Source organism: Astyanax mexicanus, chromosome 2 (assembly GCF_023375975.1).
Source record: "Astyanax mexicanus isolate ESR-SI-001 chromosome 2, AstMex3_surface, whole genome shotgun sequence".
NCBI classification, from domain to species: Eukaryota; Metazoa; Chordata; class Actinopteri; order Characiformes; family Acestrorhamphidae; genus Astyanax; species Astyanax mexicanus.
Genome location: NC_064409.1, coordinates 37,673,306 through 37,695,266, shown reverse-complemented (window position 1 = coordinate 37,695,266; position 21,961 = coordinate 37,673,306). Strand labels below are relative to the sequence as shown.

The 21,961-nt window shown below is 38.3% G+C and overlaps 1 protein-coding gene and 1 long non-coding RNA gene across 4 annotated transcripts; both read left to right on the top strand.

Moving 5' to 3' along the window:
* Positions 1-1,320: 1,320 nt before the first annotated feature.
* caprin2 (caprin family member 2) lies at positions 1,321-12,832 on the top strand. 3 transcript variants are annotated; one of them, XM_007233688.4, is made up of 21 exons: positions 1,321-1,487; positions 3,548-3,785; positions 3,874-3,936; positions 4,022-4,108; positions 4,890-5,128; positions 5,293-5,375; positions 5,519-5,653; positions 5,733-5,773; positions 6,390-6,650; positions 6,779-6,820; positions 6,904-7,020; positions 7,158-7,239; positions 7,476-7,528; positions 7,623-7,736; positions 8,339-8,428; positions 8,540-8,659; positions 8,758-8,926; positions 9,411-9,602; positions 9,722-9,819; positions 9,908-9,974; positions 11,640-12,832. In XM_007233688.4, the coding sequence occupies exons 1-21, from the start codon at positions 1,426-1,428 to the stop codon at positions 12,200-12,202; spliced, it is 2,916 nt and encodes a 971-aa protein (XP_007233750.3). In that variant the 5' UTR covers positions 1,321-1,425; the 3' UTR covers positions 12,203-12,832. The 3 variants fall into 3 exon arrangements, with proteins under 3 accessions (XP_007233750.3, XP_007233749.3, XP_022527422.2); XM_007233687.4 differs by having other exon boundaries at positions 11,637-12,832; XM_022671701.2 differs by having other exon boundaries at positions 1,381-1,487; positions 3,552-3,785; positions 11,637-12,832.
* A 5,326-nt stretch (positions 12,833-18,158) lies between these two features.
* LOC125799207 (uncharacterized) lies at positions 18,159-19,250 on the top strand. Its single transcript, XR_007438036.1, has 2 exons — positions 18,159-18,279; positions 18,968-19,250. It is a non-coding gene; the product is annotated as an uncharacterized LOC125799207 (long non-coding RNA).
* Positions 19,251-21,961: the final 2,711 nt, after the last annotated feature.

Here is a 21,961-nt window from a genome sequence, read left to right as displayed (position 1 = left end):
CAAAGTGCGCTGAATAGATGAACGATGCACAGCGACTCCATCTGAGCAAGATGATGCTGTAGGCCTTTGGAGCTGATCTGTGGGTTGACTATGATTGTTTTCTCTATCCTTCACCTCTGCTTATCTGAGATTTTTCTTGTCCTGCCACTTCAAGCATTAACTGGAACTTTGCCTGTGGACTTGCATTTCCTCACTATGCTCTTCACAGTGGCAACTGACAGCTGAAATCTCTGAGATAGCTTTTTGTACCCCTCTTCTAAATCATGATGTTGAACAATCTTTGTTTTCAGGTCATTTGAGAGTAGTTTTGAAGCTCCCATGTTGCCACTCTTCAGAGAAGATGCAAAGAGGAGAAAAAACTTCCAACTGGCCGCCTTAACCCTTTCTCATATTATGATTCACCTGTGTGTGTAGGTCAAGGGTCAATGAGCTTACCAAACAAATTTTGTATTCTATTCTATTTATTTATTTATTTATTTTTTTTTTTATTCCCGGCTCCTCCCGGGCAATGCTTAATAAAGATGAGAGTGCTTTTTGTCCCACCACCTATTCCACACCTATCAGTGTGTATTTGGTTAAACAGAAATCTGAAAATATGAATGAAGTGTGTGGTAATTGGTGAAAAAGTTTGTAAGTACCATATCGTATCGTGCGCAATTTCATCGCCAACATTTTTTTTTTTGAACGATATTATACCCTGAAATATCGTGCAATATTACTCACCCCTAATCATCACATCAGGGTACTAGTTTTTAAGAAAAAATCTAACTGTTCTTATTTCCCATTATATATCTACTAGAGACAGATTATATCTATCTAGTATCATTAATTTTACTTGAATCCTGGATATATGAAAATATTTGAAGAGTATTATTAGTATCATGACATTCTGGATCATTGACTTCTGTTACAAATCTGAGAGAATTCTTGTTTTTTTTAATATCTCAATTAGGGGTGTGCCATATATTGCCTGCAATAATAAAATTACATTTTCATTTTGTTGCAGTATTGTATTCTTTTAATATTTTTTTAATTCAGTGTTTTGCCACCCCTAGCTATAATGTAGTTTTTGGTGGCAGTGCTTCATTTTGCAGGATGTATGAGGTGTTTTCAGTCAGGATGTGTGGTTTTGTCAATTTTATGTTTTAGCAAATGAAAAAAATATATGAGAGGAAGAATCTCTCTCTCACTCTTTCTCTGTGTGTGAGCGCGCGCGCGGTGTCGCGAGCATCCCCGGTCCCGTGCGTGCTGACGTCATGATTGGAGGGTCAGCTGGCCGCCGGTCGCTGATGAAGCGCATAAAAAGGTGCGGGAGCCGCTCGCCCGGCCTCTCCGATACAGCCGCCGCGTGCTAAACTCAGCGTGCGTGTGAGCGCGCGCTCTGCCCACCCCCCCTTCATCCCCTCAGTCCGCTGCTCACTGTGAATGAGTGACCTGCAGTCACTGCGGCCCGACACGCCACCTTCACCACCAGAGGAGCGCGCGAGGTCAGTGAGTCACTCAGTGCCTGTTTATTAATAATAATAATAACTTCTCACATACATGCAGGATGCAGCTGCTGCTGCTGCCTCAGGGTTATTAGCCGCTTAAGTCAGCACGCTGAGTGTATGTGGATAACCTGCAGCTGAGTGATGTGACCGTGTGGTTCAGGCTGTTTGTTTGGGTGTTTGTTATGGATTCTCTTTGGTTGGGGTGATTCTGGAAAACTGTAGAAGCATGAATCTCTTCGAACTGCTTAGTCAGAGCCACTGAAAGTTGCCTGTAGCATGTAGGCTATAGGCTGCTGTGCTATGACTACCATATCTGATGTTTTTTCTTTAATTATCAAGATGTATGTCTAGCTAACTGGAATGTGTGTTTAAAAATAGGCTAGGGCCTATTAAATGAAGCTGAGCTGGTTCACTAGATCCTGTTTTATTGTAATAGTCATTAATAGTGGATCCTTCAGTGACTCAGTACTTTCTCTTCTTGCAGTTACTATTTAATGCATAGTCACTGTGAGAGGTGGCCAGATTCCAGACTATTAGCCATGTGTTTTTCTATACTACTTATATACTTGTATACTATACACTTGTAACAAAAAAGGATAGCTAGTGATCAGCATGGCTAGTAATCAGCCTGTGATCAAATGGTTAAAACTGGTTGTTTTTTTTGGTATGTTTTTGTTCAAGTTTGAAGATTTAGCTGCTCAAGTATGACTGATCTAACCAGGCTGTCCATCAAGACCTAAATGGTCAACTAGGTCCATTAAGCTGGTTGATAAGCAAGATCAGCATGACAAGATGTGGTAACACGTTTATATGTCACGTTTATATGTCACACGTTTGACGCAAATGGCAAAACAAGTGATTTTTTTTTTTTTATATAAGACTTATGTAAGAGTATTTTGGATTTATTGGCTGTATTGCTATTTATCTGAGTCATTTTAAATATTGTAACAGTAGTGTTTTATTAGTTATTTTATAAGTTTTATATACTAGTCAGGAACATTTAACAGTAATTTAACGGATCATTAGCAAAAAATATGTAGGGCTTACTTACTCTTTTCTGTTCTTGCCTCTCTTGAACTCTCTTGAACTTCTCCTAACTTTTTTTTTTTCCATCACCTGGTAATTTCTGGTTAGTGTGACTTTAGCTCTCTCTAGCTCTCCTTTTCCTGCTGCCTCATGGATCTTATGTTATGCTCTCATGGATCTTATTGCTGCAATCAAGGAACACTGATTTTAGTATCTTATACACGTTTGTCCGCCGTGTTCATGTAACATTCAAAGCAACACCCACTTTTTTTTTTTTTTGGTTGCTGCAGTTACTTTTTTAAAAGTAGCCCAAAAAAGTGCACCCCGCAACCCCTGAATTTTCACCCGCAGCTGGATTTTCAAACAGGCCCGATTTGGTGGGAAAACGGCAAACCTGGCAACTCTGAACATGGAAAAAGAAACCTTGGGGTCTAATCTGTATCTTGTATTACAGCATGTCTTCTCAAGGCAAATTAATATAAGGGGGACCCATCCTCCTCTGGTCAGGCAGCTTATAAATGAATGTTAAGAAGTGAACATTCATCCATATGGGCCTAATATTTTCAGGTAAATAGCCACACCATCAATGGAAGGTGCTAGAAAATTACTTGTACTTGTAGCTTGTCCTGATTGACCATAGCATAGCTCAATTAGTTAACCTGCATAACCGGTATGACCAAAATCAAATGCAGCATGCACTATGCTTACCAGCATGAAGTATGTTTTTTAATCTGGATGCCCTGCTTTGACCATCTGTAATCAGCTACCAGCAAAAAAAGCTGGTCTTGAAGTTTCAGCAGAGAACCCACGTTTGTTTTTTGTTTTGTTTGTTTTTTTTGGCCAGGCCAGTGCCTGTTCATGTAGGCTTAACACTAATGATATTTGATGGTCCACACAAATTTGATATGTATGACCTATTTAGTCAATTTTATGTATTTATATATTTTAGCCAATATGCCTTATGCTTGGGAGCTTGATGCGGCACCTTCCTCACATCTTAATGTTGCACACCTTGTCTTCCTCTGCTCTAGAAAGAGTCGAACCATGGTTCTCCTGTCCCCACCTCAGGCCTTGGATGCCCTGGCTCCCTCAGAGCTCATTGAAGAAGGGGACATAGAGCTGGATGGCAGCCCCAAGTCCCCTCAAGCCTTCACAGCCCTGCAGCTTGCCCTCAACCCCTCCGCCACGGTCTACCACGGTTATGAAACCTACATAGAGGAAGGCCTCATCTGTCTGAAGCATAAGATTCGCAACATTGAGAAAAAGAAGGTGGGGTGTTTTATTTATATCCTCACCCGCCCATATCCTCATTAATACTGACAAGTGTTAACTGCTGCTTGCATCTTGTTGTTTGCAGCTGAAGCTGGAAGGATACAGACTACGACTAAATAATGGGGAGACGCTGAATAAAGACCAACTGGTATTATTTATTTATTTTTTTCTGTTTTGAAATATAAACTTTTTTTTAGCCTTCTTGGACATAATGCAAATATTTGCTGTGACAGAATGCTGTGGAGAAGTATGAAGAAGTTGTCCACAACCTTATATTTGCTAGAGACTTGCAGAAGACCTTCTGTGATCTCACACAAGATGTAAGAACTGGTAGTCTTTGTGTATGTGTGTTTTGAGGTTCTTAATGCTGGGTATCATCCCATTGGTGTGCTAGTGCCTCAAAAAAATGTAATATAATTGAAAAGTTAGTAATTCAGTTTAAAATGTAAAACTTGTATATGTATTACACAGTGATCTATTTTTATTATTCTTTTATTGTTATGGCTAACATCCAATGAAAAAACAAAACTCATGGTCTCAAAATTAGAATATTATATAAGACCAGTGTGGCGGTGTGGGGGCAGTGTGCCAAGTCCTACTGAAAAATGAAATCCTCATTTCCATAAAATTTGTATGCACAAGTAAGCATGAAGTGCTGTAAGATTTTGTGGGAAAACTTTACTGACAACTTTTATGGAGATGCACATTTCATTTTCCAGCAGGACTTGGTACACTGCCCACACTGCCAAAATTACAAATTCGTCTTATATACATAATCTAGTTTTCTGATAATCTCATTGTTTTTGTTGGCTGTAAGCCATAATCAACAATAAGAGATAAATGCATACAATGGATCACTCTGTGTAATGCATTTATATAATGCATTTCTAAAATAAAGTATCATTTCAATGATATTTACATTTTTTAGATATTTATTTATTTATTTATTTATTGATTTATTTATTGCATTTTTTTAAGCTATTTTATTCCATTATTAGTTTTAGGCTGTTAATTTTTTTTTGTCATTGAGATGCAGGGCTGGTTCTACTGATTTTGTTAGAAATAAATCCATTAATTTTATAAACAAATGTTTGTTGTTAGCTCCTGAAGGCTCAAAAGAAGGCTGTGCGGCGTGAACAGACTCTAAAGGCATCGACAGAGCAGAGGCGGTTGTGTATAATGCTGCAGGTGCAATATGTCCTCCGCAGCCTTCAGAGGGACGATATCAGGAAGAACTTCTGCAATGCACGTGAACATGCCAAATTCCTGTCCACACAGGAAGTGGAGAACCTGCTAGACTTGGCTTCATTACTGGGATGTAAGAGGGACGAGCGAATGAGGTTTGTAGGCTAAGTCTGTCTCTTTTTAACCTATCAGAAATGTAACACCTTTGTAAGAGTACATTCTTGTTTTTGTGGGTCTTACTGTACTTTTACATCTGCTACTTTTAATTGGATTTCAATGTCTCTGCTGTTTCTAGAGCTGTCTGTCTTTTGTCCCCTAGTTTAGAGGATCAGATGGAGCAGGCTTCTTTTGTTTATTTAAATCTACTGGATGGAAAAGACAAACCAGTTGCTGGGTCAACATGTGAGTTTTCATTGGAAATTCAGTTGATTCTGTTTATGTATTTAGTGTGACTTGTTGTTCATTGTGGATAATGAGTGCAGTCTCAGCATCTCTTAATCCTTTCGTTCATGCTTTTGTGTTTCTATGCTTTTTTTCTACTGAAGATAAGCATTTCAAGGAGAAGCTGCTGAGATTGGTGGACTGTGGCTTCTTTGATCACCTCCCACCACCTCAAAAATGCACAAGTGGGGTCTTGGATGGCCTGAAGCCCAATGCTTCCACACCCTGCAGCCTTCCTGGTGAGGATTTCAGACTTAAACTTTGCACAGAAGCTGTATGTGACAGTCAAACATATTTAACATGTACAATCTTTTTCAGCACTGGTCAGTTTGAACTCCAATGAAGTGCCTTCACGAAAGGTAAGAACTGTATTATAGATAGCCAGGTACTTTTGTTTATGCTTTAAATACGTGTTTATTTTTGTGGACAATATAATGCTCAGATATTTTTAGAACTCCTGGTCACTCTTCCCTCTCCCCTTGTTTTAAAATGGAAAAATATTGGCTGGGACTTGTTAAAGGGGTGGAGAAGTCCTGAAAGGTGGTGTGGGGAGATATAAAAGGCTTGCTAGGCAACTTGGTGTTACAAAAATTAACTTCATAAGATGTGTACAGTGCTAGAAGTCCCTCATTCTTAACTTCATTTCTTGGCATCGCCTGCCAGAACCCTGAGAGCACAACTGGTTTTGCTCTTTGGGTGAGTAGATGGCGCTTTCTCTCCCCACATCATTCCAAAGGGTGATGTCGATCAGCACAAGGCGTCTGTGAGCTGCTGTATTGGAATCGAGTCGCTGCGCTTTCCTCAGTGCGCTGTGATGCTACTTAGCAATGGTGGCTGATTTCATAATGGCTTTCTTTTTCATAATTGTGGGGTCTGACTATCTCAGTACTGCATACGTTCCTTTTAGTCCAGTGCATGAACATGGTGTTCTTCAAAATTAAACAGTTGCAGTCAGTAACTTGTGAATGATGCCAGTTTCTAAACAGACGCTACTCACCTGAGGCAGTCCTCACTGGTAACAGTCGTGGGGAAGAAAGGGACGTGACTCCACCACCGAATTGGAGGGCAGAATTTTTGGCCCTGAAGGAACAAGAACCTCCAGATTCTTGGGATATGGAGCTTTCTGATGCTCCAAGGCCTTCCCAGACAGTATTACAGAAACCTTGGAAAGGAGCAGCAGGATTTATACCAAAAACCCCAGTTATTATGAAGAACCCTGCTGCTGACTCCAAACAGGTGGGAACTGCTTTAATTTTCTGCAAGAATTTTGAACTTATTATTGGTGTATGATCACTTGCTTTCGAGCCATGTTTCAGGTTAACTGAGCCTAAATCACAATTACCATGTTCCCATTTGTTACCTAGAAACGGCAGAGGAAAACTAAAGGAAGCCAGGAATCAAAGTGTGTAAGTTGGTGCTCTTTTTACTATTGACTCACTTTTCATCCATGTTTTCTTGCATCCATCAACAAGCCATTCTGTTTCAATAGGATGCTGAAGTGGAGGTATTTAACTCCCCATCTTCCCTAGCCAAAGACCCCACTCTGCGCAGACAGCAGCTGGACAACCTGATGGATCAGATCACAGGCTCCTTTAGCTTCATACAGGTATGGATCAGCCAGTTGTAGTTCCATTTAGATTGGTTTGACTGACTTGCCATTAGTAGCAGCTCTAGGTTGTGTGATGTGATGTATTAAATATTTAATATCCAGCTCTACCTGCACCTTTCTCCCCCATGGATTAGGACTCTTTGCTGGATGGAGAGGCTTCTCCCACTAATGGCAGGTCCTTGAGGCTTCATCTGTCCCCTGGCTCTAGTCCTCTTGGTAAAGTTAGTTAAGTTTAGTTACATTCATGTTCCAAACTTTTTTTTCTTAATCTTATTACATACACTTTCAGTTTTAGTAATTTTGTTGGAAGGATGACATGCAATAGGAACTCTAATGGGTTCATGGCAAGTTTATGGTTTAACATGATTGCTTTCTGTACCATAACTTCTGCTGTGGTATAAGCATCCCCCCTCTTCATATGATGTCTAAAGATAATGTCTCTTGTCCCTCAGCACAGAGAGAGCAGAAGAAGCCTCTGGCTGATGAGCTGACTCAGAATCAACATGTAAGATTACAAAATGTCCTATTAAGTTGTTTGCATGCAAACTTGCTCTTGCACATACTGTGGTCACTTATCCTGTTGTCCTGTTATCCTCCAGTCTACTCCACTGCATGCACGTGTGGTCTCTGGAGATGGCAAAATCCCTCTGATCAATGGCAATCAGACTCTAGACAGTTGTGGCTTGGAGTTACACACTGAAGATACTCCCAATGTAAGTCCCACAATCCAGCTGTCTGCAGTTAGTTTTGCTATGATTTTTCATACAGTATATGGATTACCTCTAACTTTTGCTGGCCTAAGTATTGCCCATTGTGTTGCTTAGCAAGAAGGACCAATTAAAGTAAATGAGCTGTAATGTCGACTTTTTTAAAAAAAAATTGTGGTTGTTAAATAGCATTAAATGGGTCTAAAAATGACAAAATATTGTTAAAAAAAGTCATTGTAACAGGCCTACTTATACCAGTCTGGGGCAAGTGCAAGAAGGTAAATGCAGGATTCTTGCAACAATTGAACTTGAATAAAATGCCCTTTGTTTATACAGGATTCAGTTTTAGTGTTGTCAGTTCATCTCAGACTGCCGAACAATAGTTTCTTTTGCAAATGTGAACACACCAAACAAGCCTACAATTGCTGGTTTAAACATTATGAAAGGAAGTTAGTATGGCAGTATGTTTAACACTGCTAAAACTAACATGGAGGGCACCTTAGAACAACATTCAAAGCGTTCTGGTTTATTTTCTAATGGGACCAATTTAGTAGCTATCCATTGAATATGAATTTTGTCTAATTTTTATGGTTTGCTGTGGTTTGTAGGCCAAACAAGATGAAGGCTTCACCTCTCCACCTCTTTACTGCAGAGAGTCCTGCATCTCTCTACCTCTGGAGGACAAGAACTCTAAACAGGTCAGGGCATTTAATGCTGGAGTCATTTGGAGAAATGGTCTTGCTTGCTCTGCATCTTCAGTAGCCACACCTCCTCCTCAGTTTCTAATGTGGTGTGTGTGCATATAACAGACAGGAAAGCTTTGTAATGGAGAAATGCCAACTCCTGTCTCAGCACAGTCCTTCACCACCCCGCCCAGCAGACGATCTCTCACCATGGCTAATGCTTCTCCCTTTGACAGCATGCATTCTGTGAGTGAGCACAGAGGAGCACAGCTCTATTCAAAGCCAGTACACCTTTTAAAACCAAAACAAAGATCTGTGTCCTGAATATCTTTTCTCTGGGCCAGGTGTTCAGTGGGGAGCCTCCCATAACAGTGAGTTCAGAGCTGAAGTCTGAAAGTGGCTTTTCAGGATCCGTGTGTCTCAGCTATAGTACAGCAAGCAGTCTGAGCTACACTACTGCCAGCACGCAGACCCCACCGGAGTTCAGCCTGCCCCAAGACGATCTGCAAATGGGTACTGTGTTCTTACTTACTGTACTTTTTTTTTTTTTTTTTTTTTGTTACTGAGTTCACACATTTTGATAAACAAAAGGGAGAGAATGCCCAATATTTTCATCCACAGACAATAGTTGTATGGGCATAACCCTGTAAAGGGCAATACTACCTCATACGGTTGTGCTGTCTAATGTCCAATCTTTACCTGCTGCCACACTGGGCCTCTGCTGATTTAGTTTGTAAAGCAGAAGCATTAGCAGATGTTTTGAAGACCCATCAACTGTTTAAATGTGGAATCAGTGCTGCTGATTATAGAATATAAACCTGCCACCACTAGGGGTGCAAAAATTTTTATCTCAAAATTTTTCGTTATGTTCTGCAATTCGATGCAGTAATGCAGTTTTTCTTTTTTTTTTCTTTGCTGTTGATTTTGAGCATTAAAAAATGATCTTACGAGAAGAATTGTGGTGCAAATAAATTAAACTGTTTTTCTACCTTTTAAGAGAGTGCGTACTTATCGGAAAGTGATCTCAGTGGGACCAGTCAAGTTTATTCGTCTCCAGGCCCACCCTCTGCCCTTCAGCCTCAGTCCAGCCTCAGCCAGCCCCCGTATTACCCCCGTAACACACTCAGAGGTACGGCACGTGGCAGCAGGGGCCTTCCACACTCCTACCGCTCACCAGGGTCCTCAAGAGGTACCTTTTCTGTTTCATGTCACTTTTTGAATGTCTTTCCTTCGGCCCGTGTGCTCAGTTTTGTGCTTTAATTTATTTTACTTTAAACATTTCACCTTCTTTTTACACTTAACTTTCAGGTGATTATGAGGTCCTCAGGGTGAATATGCGTGCCCCTGGTGGAGGCTACATTGGCCAGACCCACAGAGATCCTGGATCATTATTGTATAATTCACGGGTAAGACACTCCTTTTCTGTTATTTAGGAATGACCGTAAATCAGTCATTTCAGAGCTGGTGTAAAATATTTTGCATGATTATTTTTAGGAAAATGGTTATCAGCTGAACCATAAACGAACTGGAGGGCCAGCAGCTCAAAGGAACAGCTCTGCTGGTATGTCCCTTTTTTTTCTTCTTTTTTTTCTTTTTAAATAAATGAAACTGCCTAAACCCTGGTTATAAATATTACTTGACCTATGTACAAGCTATACAACATTACTGTATTTTTTCACACTATAAGGTGCACTAAATCCTTTGTGTGAGGTGTGCCTCATGTATGAATTTTACTGCATTTTCACTCCTCTGAAGTACAGTGTTATACAAGAGTATCAGTTCAGTTTTCCACCACTGGGGCTGGAGTAGCATTAGCTGCTAAGCACTAGCTCTTTTGCTGTTCAGAGGTAAGTATTATTGGGTTGTAGCCGGCTTCTATCCCCGCTAGCACTGCTGGAGCAGTATTAGCATTACCTGCTAACCTCCCTATTTACTAGCAGTTAGCTGCCAATGCTCTAATCTTAGTGCTGGAGAAATTGGTGAATCTAGGCTCACTGTAAATACACGGAAGCACTTTACTCACCCAAATAAAATATTTTTAGGGGAAATCTGTAGATTACCATCAAGTGCTTGTTTGACTTTATTTTATTATTTTTGTTTTAAAGAATTAGTTTAAACTTAGCTTTACTTAACTCTAACTACCCCCCCCCCCCCCACCCTTCAGCAGCAAGACCTGCTGAATTGGAAGGGAAACATGGCGACACTCCTGTTCCTTTCTAGTGTCCCATAATGTGCCTTATCCAGTGCACCTTGTGTGTGAAAAGAGACCAGAAAATGTTTAATGTGCCTTAAAATTCATATGGTAATTATTTAAAAGGTAAACTAGACACAGTTAAAAAGAAATCATTGTTTTTAAATGAAGTCAATTTTACATCAGATGCCATGTCTGTACCATGTAATACACCATGTGCGTGCTAAATACTCTCCATATTCAAAACTGCACAAACAGGGGTGGCAGAGCTTATACCAAGTGTAAGTCCAAATAATTTTGTGCAAATGTACAAGGTACAACTCCAAAGAGGAAAGTGGCTGGTAATACAAAACAAGCACCTCTCTTGCTTACAATCTGCTTAAGAGCGTTCTGTGCATGGATTAGCCAAAGAGCCATTCCTCTATCTAATACAATGGTCTCAGTATTTTATGGCAGCGTATTGGCAAGAGTTATTTGGTTCTTATCCGATGAATAAAATTAAGGAAACACATTTATTCACTTTATTTACTGTTTATTAAATCTGAAACAATAGTAAAATAGTAGAAAACAACCATTAGATTAAAAACACAAAATATTTAATTAAATTAAAAATCTAAATTTTTGTTTATTTATTTATAATTTATTCAGTGTTGCAAAACATTGCAATACTTCAGTATATCTACAGGTTGACATCGAGTTGCAGGACACCCATATTTCATAAATGACAGAAAATGCCATGTTTAAATAGCCAAGCAAATTTCATTTCTGTAATAAAATTGTTACTTACTTGTATTTATTTATGTATTTTATTTAAATCTACTTTTTTTTAACACACTTTTGTAAAAGGATTTAGCCATACAATAGCCATAGCATGTTTTTTCTTTTTTTGGGGGTTTGTTAAATCTAATGTTGATGCGTGTTTTGTTTGTGAAAGTAGTATCATCTTGACCGGTCATTGCAGCTCTGGTTCTAATGAATCCTTTGTATTTATTTTCTTCTTTCCTCCTCTGCTCTTCTGTTCTGCTGCTGCAGCAGGTTGGAGTGACTCTTCTCAGGTGAGCAGTCCAGATCGGGATTGCACATACCTGCTGGACTCTGGCCACGGTGACTCCCTCTCCATCTCACCCCTGGAGGTGCCAGTGGCTGGTCAGGGTACACACACCCTACTGCCTGTGCACGTCTATCCAGTGTCCCAGCAGCTCCGCGTGGCCTTCTCAGCTGCCCGCACCGCCAATTTTGCCCCTGGCACTCTGGATCAACCAATTGCCTTTGATTTGCTGCACAGCAACCTGGGAGATGTTTTTGATGCCTCCTCCGGACGGTTTTCGTGTCCGGCTGCGGGCACCTACGTCTTCATCTTCCACATCCTCAAGCTGGCAGTCAACGTGCCGCTTTACATCAACCTCATGCGCAATGAGGAAGTGATGGTGTCTGCTTACGCCAACGACGGTGCGCCAGACCACGAGACTGCCAGCAACCACGCTGTGATCCAGCTGTACCACGGTGACCAGGTGTGGCTACGTCTCCACCGCGGCGCCATCTATGGCAGCAGCTGGAAGTACAGCACCTTCTCAGGCTTTCTGCTGTACCAGGACTGAGTGTCCTTAACTAACCTGCTATAATATAAAGGCACACAATGGAGAGGCCAGTTTGGATCCGTTTGGCCAACCGGTTACATTGCGCTTGTTGCACTTTAAGTCTGTGGTGAACCTGCTGATGCATGCTAAGAGTCCCTGTCTATAAGCAAGTCAGTCTTAGCCATCATGTTTAGACCCTTGAAGTATGTTGCTCTTGGGCATTGTTTACATGGTAATTTTTACAGTTACTTAAAAGGTTCATGCTACATACTTATTGCACAAAGTATTACCTGGATGTGGCAGCACCTTGTGTTCATTGATTCCATTTCTTCATTTGGATGAGGTTGAGTTTTTCAGTGCAGAGGGTTTCAGTTCTCCTGATGCCCTCATCTGGTTTGCTCATTTTTAGATGCAGAGTTTGAGCCATACATGTGAAGCCATGTCTGCGACTGGTGCCTTTTCTTTTCTGATTATTGATCACTTAAATTGCTTACGTGAATGTAGTTATCTGATAATACTTGACATGTTGAGCACTTTAAAAGGAGACTTTTGTGACTGTGTGTGCTAAAAATGACAAACACTGATTTTTGCCAATAAGGTGAACCTAACAATGGTCCCTCCTTGTGCCTGAATAAAAGATTATGTGCAGTTTCCCTGTGTGGTGTTGCGTTTTTTTTTTTTTTTTGAATAAATGTGTAGCTTAAACAGTTGTCTATATTGATGTGGCTGCAGCTAACAGAATACTAATGAAAATTTTGACTTCTCAGCATGTAAAATCAGTATTCGTGTAGACACAGATGGATTGGACTATAGAAAAATGTCCTTAGGTGTTTTAACTGGTGGCATCTTCCACCCTGAACCAGCCAGTGTTGTGTGGACTGTTTTTTGTCTTTTTTTTTTTTTTTTTGACTGACATAACCTCTTATGAATATTTAGTAGGGCCTCCCTTTGCTCTCATAACTACAAAAGCTGACACCAATTGTTGGAAATAGGGTTGTGTGATATTTGGGAGCTTTAAATCCTGCTTCTAATTATCATTTTGTTGAACTGTATCTAAGGTAAAGAAATGTTAGATTGGTATGTCATAGGTGAATATTGTCACCAGGGGGCAGCATTATTATACTTTTCAGAATGTCCTTCTGTAGTAGAGGGATTAGTGAAGTGCCAAAACATGCACCTCTAGACACATAACCTTTACTCTCTAAATGTTACCTGCTTACAGTTTGGTTTTTTTTTTTTTTTTTTTTTTTATCTAATGATTCCCCAGAGCCAAAAGGTTGTTGCTAAATAGTAGTATACAGTACCAGACAAAAGTTTAGACACCTTGGTCATCCAAACTATGGAAAAAAAAATGGAATTTAGTAAATAGAATAGTGTTGAACACAACAAAGTTTTATATTCTAGATTTACATATATTCTAGATATATTCTAGAAGTACCTTGACAGCTTGGCACGTTTTGGTATTTTTTCAGTGAGTTTTATGAGGTAGAGTCACTTGAATGGCTTTCAGTTAACAGCTGTACTGAACTTATCAATAGTTAATTACTTGAATGTCTTGCCTCTTAATGTGTTTGAGGGCATTAGTTGTAAAGTTGTGAAGAGGTAGAGTTGGTGAATACAGTGAATTGCTCTATTTGAGTAATGTTCTAATCCATATTATGGCACGAACTACTCCACTAAATAGAGAGATAATATCCCTATTCACCTTGATAGTGTTGTTAAGAGCAGTCATATAGACCATCAAAAACATTATGATGAAACTGGCTCTCATTAGGACCGAGCCAGGAAACGAAGGGAGTTACCAGCCTCAAAATCCACAAATTAACAGCACCCCATAATAGCCATCTTAATGCTTTACAGAGAATTTGGATTTTAAGTTACGTAATGATTGTGTTCCTTCATAATCTGTGTGACTGTGTTTGTCTAATACTATATGTTTTTGGTTTTGTATGTGATGTTTTTCCCTTTTCAGGGCACCATTGTATTAAGCAGAGGAGAAGTTGCTTTGTGGCAGCTAGGCTAACTGCTAACCAGCTCAGTAGATACAATGTCTTAGCTAGCTAACTAACTAACTAGCTAACTAGCTAGCACACTGTGGCAACTGGAAACGAAAAGGACCCAGCCATTATTTCTTCAAGTTAAAGTACAGAGAGTATGGAAATGTCATAGCCACATTCAAAATAAATGTGGTGGCTATGGCTTATAACCTACATGCAGTACAGCTGTAATAGAGTGTATATAAATAAAATATATGGTAACTTAGCAAAACAAAGGAAAAATACCTTGTCCATAAGTTTGATAAAGTTTTTAAAAAGCTGTGCAAAGTTTATTACAGCACTCCGTTCTTTCCTTTAACTCATGAAGTCCCTAAGTAACATAAAATGAACAAATTGAGTGCACCACAGGACGATTTGTGTGTGAATATGTGACCACCTGATCTTATTTACAGAATGCAGGTTCAGTATGTGTGCTGGGTTACTGCTTGATATAAAACTAGCTCCTTCTAAAAGTGTATTTTCAACTTCTACAGGTCTGTTTCATCCATTTTACCCATTCGAGTGCATTAATGAAATTAATTGGTTGGTGTGGCGCAGTAGAAAACACCTCAACCTGCCAGTGAGCTTATAATTTAAAAAGTGATTTTTTTTTCTCATAAATCCTCAGGATATATTTGTTTGATATTAAAGTTTATTTGATAATCTGAAAAGTGTAAGCATGAATGTAAAAAAGGCAAAAATAAAAGAAATCTATTAAGGGGGCAAATACTTTTTCATGCTTCTTTATCTAGTTCTGAATTTTTTTTTAGAACAAAATGTTAAATAAGTTATGAAATTGTTATTTATGTTGCATCAGAATCGTGCTCTCTACATCAAAATAAGAAAGTGATTCAATTTAGAATGTTGTATCAATAAACAGATCTAAGCTCCTTTGTGTTGATTAAAGATTGCATAAAAAAACAGCTACAGGAGTGAAGTACAGCAGCCGCTGAAGTACGGTTTACTGATTCAAGCCATGTACTTTGTGTCTTTGCAACAGCCGGCAACGCTGCACAAAGAGATGATTCACGGGACCTTTTGTGCTTCTGCACAGGATCATCAAAGAGAAAAGCTCCGGCAGCCATATGGCCACACCTGTTCTCAAAGTCTTATCATCCCTCATTTCCAGCCCCCTTTACTACTGATCTGCACCTCCATCAACATAAACAAGCCTTTCATAGTCTGCTGAAAATCACAAACTCAGGGTTTTAATACAAGAACATGCTTTGTAATCAGCTGCAGGAAATCTGTTATTGGGTTTCTATTGACAAGCAATGAGACTGTTAACTCAGATAGTCAGATACATAGAAATGCAATCAGTAAGCCCTGTTGAAGATCAAGAGCGTGGAAATCCTGAAAAAAAAATGTTTCCTGTGATTCTAACTTGTTAACTATTTAAGAAACAAAGATTTAGTGGAAACAAATCATACCACAGATACCCCAGATATACCATTACAAAAAAGTCACACACTCATATATTTAATTTTACTGCTTTTAGCTTTAACTATTTTTTCATTCACTTTTACATTGTTTCCACAAGCTTCCGCAATGTCACAACAATCAACATTCATTGCTGTCTAGAGTTGCATTTACTTTTTCCCAAGATCTTGTTTTGATGATGGGAGATTTGGACTTCTCAGACCACATGACCTTTTTCTATTGATCCAGAGTTCAATATTTTATGTTTCCTAGCAAGTTGAAGCCATTTCTGTCGGTTGGTCTCACTGATAAATGGGTTTCTTTAGGCTAAACAGCTGTTTAGTCACATTTCCCTGAGTTCCCTGGTAATGCTCTTACTTTCACTATTAAACATACGCCTAGTTCTAGTGTTCTAGTTGTTGTTTTTCTACAATTTGATTTTACCAAACATTTATGTGATCGCCAATCAGGATTTCAAGGTTTTATTTCCGACAACATTCCTTCCTTGAAGAAGATGTTTTCCCACTGTCCTTCAAGTCCTTCAAGTTTTTAGTAATGTGTTGAACAGTTCTTTACTCAATTGTAGTAGTTTAGCAGCAATCTCCTTACATATTTTCTCTATTTTCTCTGCTTGATGATGCATCTTTCCACATGGTTGTTTGAGAAATGAGAAGCTACTCACTGCATCATTTAGGGTTAAATAACTTGTTGCCAACAGAAACCCATGCAGTAATTATCCAATGGGAGGCTCTTACCTACAGTATTTCCTTAGTTAAATTCAGGTGGTGACCTCTTTTAAGCCAGGCAGTGTACATGCACACTGTATCATAAACATAATTACTATAGTACACAATGAGATGCCATAAATCATAAGATAGCAGTATGTATACTGGTCAAATCTAATCAAGAGGCTTTTATTGTTGTTTAATTTGTGTCCAAATTCAAAGTGGAGCGAAATGATGTTCCTCCAGGACAGGATGTAATATGTACCAGTGCAATACTATAAAAAACTACATACAGATGGCATATTTATGCTTTTATGCACACAGTGTAATTACTGTCGAGTTCAAAAGGTAGATTACTTTTGATATATTCATGAAATATGGATTAAATCTCATAACAAAGTCTTACTAGCCCTCTTTCTCTCTCTCTCTCTCTCTCTCTCTCTCTCTCTCTCTCTCTCTCACACACACAAACACACACACACAAACAAACAAAAACTCTGCTGCTGCTGTTCCTCTTTTGAGGCTCTCTGTTAAACTTTTATTCAGCAGATTAAAAGATTCCAATTTAAAAAGCATCAAAACTATTATAATAAAATAAATCTGACATTCATTCATTTACATTTAAATATCCATTATTAAATGCTTAAGTATTAAAAAGTAAACTGTTGTGAACTAATCGTGATTAATCACAGAATATAATAATAAAGCAATGTTTTGATTAATCAGATGAATCTTTTTTTAGTCAGATGATGCCACTAGTTAAGAGTGGGATATTTTTTAAATCTTTTCTGATAAATATTAATCCTCCTGTTATGTTACGGGTCAAATGGACCCATTTTAAAGTTTGAAGATCTAGGAAAAATAGTGAAAGTAATTTATTGTGTGAAATTTGTTCTGCTTGCCTTAATTAATTAGTGTAATCAACATATAATATGAAAATGGTTCATCTCACATATTTGCAACCACCCCCTTGCAAAAACTAAAACTAAAACAAAATTGCAGTGTTATGTTTCAGTGTTATGTAAAACTATTGTGTTTTTAATATTGGTCTTTCAAAAGTAATAAAATAGTAAAACATTAAAACAAATTTGACATGTATTTTTTTTTTATGAAAGACAAGTGAATTATCCTAATTGAGCCACACTATTGCAGTAAATATTGATAAAATAATTATCAATGGAGTTAGTAATAAAGTATTTACACTGCTTGCTAAGATATTTTGGATAATTAAACCCGGGAACACCTTTGCTGTTCCTGACAAATGAACATAACAGGAGGGTTAAGTATTTTTAAAGATTTAAAGGCAGCATTACATCTCAAGTACGTTGGGATGGGGCGACAAAAGGCTGAGAAAAAGTAAAAGGTACTAATTTACTGATTTAAATGAACTGATTTAAATGAATAGGTGTAAACAGAGCATTCTAGAGAGGCCCAGTCTGTACTGTAAGAGAGTAACATCACTTTTTCCAATGTGTTTTCTCTCAGTTGTTGTTTTGATGATGGTGGCACTCTCTCACACAATCACTGCAGCATCTCTCGTAGGTGCTGAATTGGGTTCAGATCTAATGATGGTAAAAGCTGTCTGCACTGACCCATCAATCTTCAATCTATCATTAGATTCATTAGACATCATCTAGATTTGAGGATGCGTGTAATCGAGCCAAAGCTGTGATCTCCTGCTGGTGACCTCACAGTAATGTCCTGTTCAAATATCAGCCTCACACACACACACACACACACACACACACTGAGAAACAAAGGTCATGTTGACAGTGGTTTCCTCAGTCTGTACAGTGGGATGAAGCGGAGGCCAGGTACAGAGCACACACTGGAATCAGCTCAGTGTAGAGAGTATGTGCTATACTGACCTTTCTATAGCATCTGCAGTGGGAGTCACAGAGGATGTAGAATGTAGCAGGTAAACTCCATTTTTAAACTCACATTTTAGTTTACTTGTAGGTATAATCTAATCTTATGTTTAGATAAATTTCCCACAAAAAAAAAATCCAATAAGAAAATCAAATATTGGTTCAACAGTACATTAAATGTGTTACATATCTCTGCATCTTATCTTTACCACAAACTTTTAGACTGTACTGTGTCTGTACTACACAGTCCTGTCTTTTAAACTTCTCATGTCTTTTGTCATTTTGTATTTATTGTAGTGTTATTAATCTATGTTACACATTTTTTGCACTTTTTGCATTTCATGTTGTCTATTGTGTTGTTGTTTAATGTTGCACCATGGTTAAAAGCTTCTTGACTTGACTAAAAAAGAAGGTTTGAGCCAAAGTCAAAGTCTTAAAGTTTTGAAGAAAACCACCAACAGTTGTGCAAACTAATACTCTTTGGTTTACATAATTACTTTTTAATTTGCATACAATGTTATGTTGATATTATGTTTTCCAAACAAAAATTGTGCCAACTTATACTGCATTCAGATCATGTTTATAGCTGACCTAATTTAAGTTCTGTGAAATGTGTACTTTAAGTTCTGTGGGTAACCTTATTAAATGTTATCTTCTACAACTATACAAAAAAATAGATTCCACATTTTCCCAAATATATATTCTTGCTGTCCCAACTCAAAATGTATTTTGTCTCAGGCTTTTCTCAATCAAGTTGAAGTGAAAACCTCAGGAACACAATTAAGAGGAAGATGGATGATCCCATGCCATCAAACCAAGCTAAACTGCTTGTATTTTTGCAGCAGGAGTGGCATAAAGTTATCCAAAAGCAGTGTGTAAGACTGATGGAGGAAAACATGCCAAGATGATAAAAACTGTGATTAAAAACCAGGCTTATTTCACCAACTATTGATTTCTGAACTCTTAAAACTTTATGAATATGAACTTGTTTTCTTTGCATTATTAAAGTCTATAAGCTCTGCATCTTTTTATTATTTCAGCCATTTTGAATTTTATGCAAATAAATGCTTTAAATAACAATATTTTTATTTGGAATTTGGCAGAAATGTTGTCTGTAGTTTATAGAATAAAACAACTTTAATTTTACTCAAACATAAACCTATAAATAGCAAAATCAGAGAAACTGATTCAGAAACTGAAGTGGTCTCTTATTTCTTTCCAGAGCTGTATATACATCATTTAATGTCACTCTGGTGACTCACAGTAAGACAGAAAGCGTTTGCTGTTAACGAGGACAGGACTTGGCATTCTGGTGATACATGCTGGGGTCAGTGAGATCAGCCGCCATAAATCTAAGATCCTCCAGAAACATTTTTTACACTCCAGTGCTCACAGTACCAGTAACTATCCCTGTGTTCCTACATACAGACAAGGGCATGCATTAATCAGCTGAGCTTGTGTGGCCCTCAAGTTACACTGTAATGCATATGGTGCATCAACTAAGCAGACAATACACACCATCCGGTGGGATATTAAAGGAAAACTGTTGTTAACTTGGGAGAATGTTTTCACCTTTACTGCCACATTTAGTTAAATGGTTTAACAATTATAGCAATAGCAATTTAAAACCCTACAACTAAACAACTAACAAACCACCCCATCAGTCATCAGAACAACTGGACAATTTACCAACCAACCAACCAATCCTTGAGTCCAACAACTAAAGAAACAATTCATTCAGTCAACATATCAAACAATAAACCAAACAACGAGCAAGCAAACAATTCACTAACCAACCAACTAATCAATCAAAACCAACAACCAACCAACCAACCAACCAATCACCCAAAAAATGTTCCTACATTGTAAATTAATGCTGAAGTCATTCAGAATAAGAAAGAACACATAAGGAATAATGTAGAAACTTAAACATGTTAAACAAACCAAAAAATACTCTGTAAAGTATTTAGGTGCTCTTATTTGGGGTGCTGTTAACAGGCAAAAGGTCAGAGGTCATACACGGAAGGGCAATATCAAAGGGTAGGCAAGAATTGAGGCCGGGGAACAAAACAAGGTCAAAATAGAGAGATAAATACAGGCAATAGAATAAACCATCAAAACTCAGCAAAGACAAAGTGCAAAAAGATGCCCTTACATAGGGCTAGTACTCAGGTGACCTGCTTCCTGGAAATGTCCTGTGTTGTGTCATGTGATCGGGATTGGGTGAAATGTCAGTGTGTGGTGCATCCTGGGCAATGTAGTCCCGAGGCTGCACATCGAAGGCAGAGCTAAACATGAGAGAGATATGAGCACTTTCACGCCAGGTGTGACATATCTAGGTAATGCACCAGATTAACCTACACCTTAACTGCCATTTAGCTAAAAAAAATGTGGACTACAGATGATCATTGGGTCAGATTGAGACCAGATTTGTGTGATTACCATATTCACACTTGGCCAAACATTTTGCACCAAGTGCAGATGTGAAAACACAATAACAAGCTCTTCCATGACCCAACCAACCAATTAACTAACCAAAAGTCCAGTCAAATAATTCAGCCAAATTATAAATTAGCCGAAAATTAATTCATAAAACAACAATCACCCAACACGATAACTAAACAACCAATCAGAAAAAAAGTCTATCATCTAGCCAAGCAAATAATTTCTGAGATTATCTGAGATATCGGATATTAGAACATGATATTAGATTTTATTATTTTAACCTGCAATTATAAGTGTTGCTTGGTAACACATTTAAACACAATAAAACACATAATCTGATGTACCAGCAACTCTGAGCTATGCTTGGCTTTATTATTGGGATTTGCACTCAGCACACACAGAATGAACCAATCAGATCCAAAATGCTGTGCTGAAACCCTGTCAGCTTAGTGAGCGTTTTCTCATTAGGGTGATGGAATTCAGACACGGCGCACAAACGCTGGGCTGTTCACTCTGCCCATTTACACGTCCATAAAAAGACCCAGGTGTGTGATTTTAACCAGGGGTTACTCCAATTTCCTCCCCAGACCAGCACCAGCAGCTTTCACTGGGCCTTCATGTCGACTTCATGTTTGTGTTAATAAATCCGCCACCCATTCTAGACTAGAAAGAGAGAGGTGCTGCAGGCCGCTGTACATTCAGACTAGTGTTTGTTTTTTTACTCAGCATGCTGTACACCGTCTGCTCAGCTTAGTCTACAAAAATCACTTTCAGATACAGATTAACAGTGGTAACAGTGTAACTACTGGTGAAGTACAGATTGTTACAGATTGATTACAGGTGTACAATATATGTAATTACACATATATCACACACACACACACACACGTGAAACTTTACTCACCCAATGCATCCTTGCAATTACTTAACCCATACAACTGTAATACATCTATATCAGTGTGTACTTTACCAGTAGTTACACTTTTATTATATACATTATTAATTGTTATTAGGGACACCTGTTATAAAGTTGTACCTTCAGTTTAATTTCAATCATTTGATTTAGACTCTATGCATGAATTATCCATCGTCACCCTTTTCTGATTTCAGTAAACAGTATGTAGTGTGAAGTGTATGTTTAGTGTAAAACATTTTGTCTTGATCTGTAATTTATTTTAATCTATTTTCTAGTTTTTAGTCCATTTTTTGCCACAACAGAACACTGTGTCCGAATTGTGGTTTAACATAAGCACTCTTGTTAAATGTCTGGCCACTGAAATATAAGGC

Excerpts from the sequence above, each read along its gene's own strand:
- caprin2 (XM_007233687.4), top strand. The coding sequence starts at position 1,426 with ATGAGTGACCTGCAGTCACTGCGGCCCGACACGCCACCTTCACCACCA. Across the intron at positions 3,786-3,873 it reads GCAACATTGAGAAAAAGAAG|CTGAAGCTGGAAGGATACAG; the intron begins GTGGGGTGTTTT and ends TGTTGTTTGCAG. Across the intron at positions 9,975-11,636 it reads TCAAAGGAACAGCTCTGCTG|CAGGTTGGAGTGACTCTTCT; the intron begins GTATGTCCCTTT and ends CTGCTGCTGCAG.